At 39.9% G+C, this 5,500-nt stretch overlaps 2 protein-coding genes across 2 annotated transcripts; one reads left to right on the plus strand and one right to left on the minus strand.

The window, feature by feature from the left end:
* The first annotated feature begins 486 nt into the window (after positions 1-486).
* On the plus strand, positions 487-1,969 carry LOC100247987 (photosystem I reaction center subunit III, chloroplastic). The gene is made up of 2 exons (XM_003634905.2): positions 487-1,424; positions 1,765-1,969. Exon 1 carries the CDS (start codon positions 722-724, stop codon positions 1,385-1,387), a length of 666 nt encoding a protein of 221 aa, XP_003634953.1. The 5' UTR covers positions 487-721; the 3' UTR covers positions 1,388-1,424; positions 1,765-1,969.
* A 970-nt stretch (positions 1,970-2,939) lies between these two features.
* Positions 2,940-5,023, minus strand: LOC100261516 (LOB domain-containing protein 4). The gene is made up of 2 exons (XM_002270614.4): positions 4,576-5,023; positions 2,940-3,656 (listed from the first exon to the last, which is right to left on the minus strand). Exons 1-2 carry the CDS (start codon positions 4,750-4,752, stop codon positions 3,306-3,308), a joined length of 528 nt encoding a protein of 175 aa, XP_002270650.1. The 5' UTR covers positions 4,753-5,023; the 3' UTR covers positions 2,940-3,305.
* Positions 5,024-5,500: the final 477 nt, after the last annotated feature.

The raw sequence follows: 5,500 nt of genomic DNA on the forward strand, positions 1-5,500 counted from the left end.
GCCACGGAATGCATCAGTACATACAATTTCCTCTAGACGATTGTTTTGTTTCTGTAGAAATGGAATTTGAGGCACCCAAATGTTATATGAAATAGGGTGGTGTTTGGTTCATGAGTGGTGGGTCTCTTAATGGTACTTTCTTAGCGAGAATTGCAGCCACCCTCCACCACAGGGCTAGGTCATGGAGAACACACGAGACGAGACCCATGGGCCAAGCCCATGGTGCCCCCGTCTCTTATCCTCTCTCTCAACGTTAATCACAGTCACTTATCCAATTTAAGATTCTCAAACTATCAAAATTTAATACCATCTAAATTCAGTTCAAGTGACAATACTAAATTTTATAAAATTAATATCTTACCTTGAGAAAAATTAGAAATTAAAAAGTTGTGCTATGGTCTATGAGGCTATGAGAGTGGTGATGGATGGGCGGTTCATAATTCCCCATATAAATTATAATGTTCGAGTGACTATGCAACCCACACGCCTGTACCTGTCTCTTATCCACTCTAGATTTTAGGATAGAAAAAGAGAGAGATTCTATCGCATTAACCCACAAACCAAAATCCCACACCCAATCACACCCACCCACCTCACCCTCCACCTTATCCTCCTCTCCACCAATCCCACCTCCCTTGGAATCTAAAAACCATTCCTCAGTCCTCCGTCCTCAACTCTTCCATCTCCATTTCTGTCCAACTCCCCTGCCAACTCGCCAACAATGTCTCTCACCATCCCCACAAACCTCTCCAAGCCCCTCAAGCCAAGGCTCAGCTCTCCCTCCTTCCAAAAGGCAAGGCCTATGATAGTGTGCTCAGCCTCAACTGAGCCACAGCCCACCAACAAATCTCCACTCCAAGCATTCTCTGCTGCGCTTGCACTCTCCTCCATCATTCTAGCTGCTCCAGTCCCTGCCTATGCTGACATCGCCGGGCTCACACCCTGCAAGGAGTCCAAACAGTTCGCCAAGCGGGAGAAGCAGGCACTGAAGAAGCTGGAGTCATCGCTGAAATTGTACGCGCCGGACTCAGCCCCAGCGCTGGCCATAAACGCGACGATCGAGAAGACAAAGAGGAGGTTCACAAACTATGCGAACCAAGGGTTGTTGTGTGGGTCGGATGGGCTGCCACACTTGATAGTGAGCGGGGACCAGAGGCACTGGGGAGAGTTCATTACACCAGGGATATTGTTTTTGTACATTGCTGGATGGATAGGGTGGGTTGGAAGGAGCTATCTGATAGCCATCAGGGATGATAAGAAGCCAACACAGAAGGAGATCATCATTGATGTGCCTTTGGCTTCTAGGTTGGTCTTCAGAGGCTTTATTTGGCCTGTTGCTGCCTACAGAGAGTTCGTCAATGGTGATCTCATTGCCAAGGATGTCTAATTATTTCTCTTCTAAGTTCTACCATCACCACCACCAGGTTTATATTATTATTTGCCTTTTCTTTTCCCTATGTTTTAATATGCTTTGATCTATCCATGTTACACATTGAAAGACTTGACCAATTGAGATTTGATTTGAGATCCACTGGGTATCCATTCCCTCTAATCCCTGTTTAAGCTGGGTGGAGGCCCTCACAATGTTTAATTTGATTCTCAAGCATTTCACATAGCCTTGACAACTACATCACATGGGCCAAGAAGTCCCCAAGAGTTCTATGATTGATCTCTTGATAGTGATTAATGTAATGTGATAGAAAATTAAGCTATAGTATAGTCTTTAATGATTATTGACTTAGTTTTTCATCATGTTTGGATCAGTGGGAAAGACTTTGGCTGACAGGAAGACAAGGCCTGAGATTTGGGAGTTGCATGTGAGAGGAAGAGAGGAGTGGAGGCCAGTGGGGGAGAGGTGAAAGATTTCTTGTATTTATTTTGTAAACTTAATTGTATCTAATGCTTTGTGTTGAACACTAAGTCTGCCTTGTCTTTCCATCTATGATTATTTACACCCCTCTTGCACTTACCCTCTTCCTCATTTTTCTTTCCCATTTAGAATGATCGACTAACAAAAGAATTTATTGTTTTTATAGAACAAAAAAGACATTACCATTGAAGGAAAAATTCATAGAACCATCTCAAGTTTAAACATGGAGTTTGTCTAAACTGGTGGAACCATTTCCTTCCACTGCTAGTATCCATTTCATTTATCTCATCTTTAAACTTTTCACTTCAAAATTTACTTCCCTTTTTTCAGTTTAAGCTTCAATTCTTTGAAATGAGACTTATGTTAGAGAACTTGGAAGCTAGAAATTCATATGGGCCTCAATGGGCCATATATTATAGCCCAAAGCTCTTGGGCCAGGATTGGGCTTCATGAATTATTAAATGGGCCTCCTCTCTAACAGCTATTTGTTCACTATTTTTAGTTGATTTATCATAATAAAAAATTATTTATTATGAAAAACCAAAATCCCTTTTGCCTATATTTTAATTCACATTCATTCTTATTCTTATCTTCATCCATCTACTGAAAAACCAAACTCACCTTTAATATTTTCTTGAGCCTTCCCTTGGATGTTAGGAAAATTGGGCAAGAAGGATAATTGCAAAACCATTCAAGAGTGAATATTTTCTCCATCTTTCCAAACTTTTCAGTCTTTTTAATTTGGGTCTGGATCTGGATCTGTTCAGAAGTAGGTGGTGACTTCTTCCAGCACCTACCTATTGAAATTGAAAAGAGGATGGTGTAGCTTATTTCATCATGGAAAGATGTTTGTCAAAGAAGGCATGCATGGCAAGACTTTAGTTCCCTACTAGTTTCACACTATAAAAACCTTTCATGTCTAAGGGTTTTAATTTTTAAGTTTTTTTAAATCTCCATCTTGAAAAGAAGAACAAGAATTTTGAATAGTAAGGCATTGGGGCATGATCCTCTACAGTCAAATATAATAATCCCCTCAACTACTGCACCATCTATTCAATGGGAAGTCAAATGTTCACAATCCACTATTTAATTACCCATCATATAAAGTTATAACCTATTTACAATATTGTTAATGACAAAGACCACCCTTTTCAAACCTAAATAAATGCCTCCTAATACTACCATCATCAATCATCAATCATCAATCATCGCGGCTGCCCGTTGCCGCCACCACCGCCGCAGCCACCACCACCAATGTGGATGTATAGTAAGGATCTTGAAATGGAGACATACAGATATAAAGAGACAGAAAAAAAAAAAAAAAGGAAGAAAGATGGGGTACAAAATCTAAGAGTAACGATATATATATTATATATATATGTAAAAAAAAAAAGCATATTGAGAGATTGGGAAAGGTAGGTAGGTAGGTAGGTTGCTAGCTAGGGTACCACACAGACTCTCCCAAGCTATCATGGTCAACAACCATGTCCATTTCAAAAAATGGTTTAGTATGTGAAGGGGGCATGAAGTTGGACGAGGGGGAGGGGGAAGCAGTACTGTTGGAAGGGCTAATGGGATGACGAGTAGTGGATAAAGAGGCTGCCTGCCGCACCCTCAAGTGCACCACCTCAGCTTGAGCTAAGGCCAGTTGAGTTTGGAGCAAGTCAATTTGTTGTTGCAGTGATGAAATGGCCCCAACGCATCCATAAACCGGATCCCGAACCCTTGCATTTGCTTCATACACCATGCTACTCACTGCATCTCCTCTCTGCTCAACCGGCAGCTCCTGCATCCATTTGAATCTAAATCTTGTAAGTTCAAAAATATTTATTTATTTATTTTTTCCAAGGGGGTGCAGGTGCAGGGTCAGTTACATGACACCTACCAACCCTTCTTTTGGACTTTAATCGGTAGCAGATTCTATAAATGTGCATAGTGGGGCCTCCCTCTTGTGAGAAATAAGATCTCTTTTGGTGGCCCTAATATTTGATGATAAGGACACCATCCTTCTATGAAAAAGGACTCTGCCCCTCCCTCCCTACCCTACCTATAAACCACTATACCACCCTCACTCCCAACTCTCTCCACTATCCCAATACGAAACATAATCAGAGATTCAGATGACAACCAACTTCACGTGCTGCCATCTTTTACTAGAAATTTTGACAAAATTAAATACAAAAACTTCACGTGACGTGATATACCCGTTACAAAAATTAACTCCACAACCTCCAAACCTAAAAATATCATTTGTTTATTGTGGTAAAATGCAACGAAGAGATGGATGAATGGGACAACGGTCACTGAGATCACCTTGATCTTCTTCTTTTCATTGGTTGCATTCTATCTCTTGTGGACGATGAAGGTCAATTGTTAGATATTTACAACAATGACTGGTAAATTAGTTTAAGACTGTTTCTCTCCTACTCTGTAAAAAGTAGGGTCTAAATTAAGAACCACTTCCAAGCACTTCCTCCATGTGGGGTTTTTAGACAGATTGCCAGAATGGAAGATGTCCCTTAAATGAAAGAGGATCAAGTGTTTTACTAAATTTAGATGACAATTCTCTTCAAAACTTGGGATATGAAAATGTGAGTAGGGAAATGGAAAGGTAGTGGCGAAAGAAACCCTAATTAAGTTATTTTAGTGTTCATGTTGAGAGGGAAAGAGACAAAAAAGAAGGGAAAAATTAAGGAACAACCAACCTGTAACATCTTGTTGACATTGCTAGCACCAAAAACCTTGTGGACATTAGCAAACTTTTGGGGCTCATCTGCAGGAAAATAAGGAGCAAAAACACAGTCCTGAGCACATCTTCTCCTAAGAAGCTTGCAAGCTGCACATGGAGAGGCTGCACCTTGCTTCCTACTACTCTCCTTCATCTTCAAACCCTACCCCTCCACCCTCCACCCTCCACCCTCCACCTTCCACCCCTACTCTCTTTTTAGGGTAAGCAGCCAAGGACAACTTACCCTTATTTTGTAGGTCACTTTGGCTCTTGAAAGGGACAAAACTAGGACCTGGCTTATGAGTAGAAGCTGCAAGAAAGAAAGAGAGAAAGAAACAAGGGCAAAAAGAAAGGAACAAAGAGATCAGAAGAAAAGTCTAAAGGAGAGAGGAAAGGAGTGGAGGGCATGAGGGTGAGGGTGAGGGGGTGTTGCACATTATATATACATAAACCAATGGAAAGATGCACCTCCCAAGGGTCCCACAAAACAACCCTTTAGATTTTGCCACCTTTCATGTCTTTTTTATTTATTTTTTCTTTTTTTAATCTTAAAATTTGCTCTAAGATAATATTGTTATGCTTATGCAATATTCATACTATTCATGTAATGTAAATAATGATAAAAAGTATAAGGCATTAGCTTAATTAAAGTGGATTGTTAAAAGAAGGATTATATATCATATGAATGAGCATGCATCACAATTATGCTAACCCCATCAAACCTTAATTTTAAATTCATGTTTATAATATAAAGTATATAATGGTGTTGGGGTTGGATATGGCAACCAAGGGCTCCCCATGTAACCTCAATTAATTGAAGGTTTGGCATTAGTGAGTATAAATTCTATTTTCATAAAGTTAATAATTTTTTTTATATAAAACCTTTTTTTTAATAAAAAGAT

Source organism: Vitis vinifera, chromosome 10, assembly GCF_030704535.1.
Source record: "Vitis vinifera cultivar Pinot Noir 40024 chromosome 10, ASM3070453v1".
In the NCBI taxonomy this organism is placed as follows: domain Eukaryota; kingdom Viridiplantae; phylum Streptophyta; class Magnoliopsida; order Vitales; family Vitaceae; genus Vitis; species Vitis vinifera.

What these genes read in the sequence shown, in the direction of transcription:
- LOC100247987 (XM_003634905.2), top strand. Translation starts at nt 722, where the DNA reads ATGTCTCTCACCATCCCCACAAACCTCTCCAAGCCCCTCAAGCCAAGG.
- LOC100261516 (XM_002270614.4), bottom strand. Translation starts at nt 4,752, where the DNA reads ATGAAGGAGAGTAGTAGGAAGCAAGGTGCAGCCTCTCCATGTGCAGCT. An exon ending in ATGTCAACAAGATGTTACAG is followed by an intron (nt 3,657 to 4,575) that starts GTTGGTTGTTCC and finishes AAATGGATGCAG; the next exon opens with GAGCTGCCGGTTGAGCAGAG.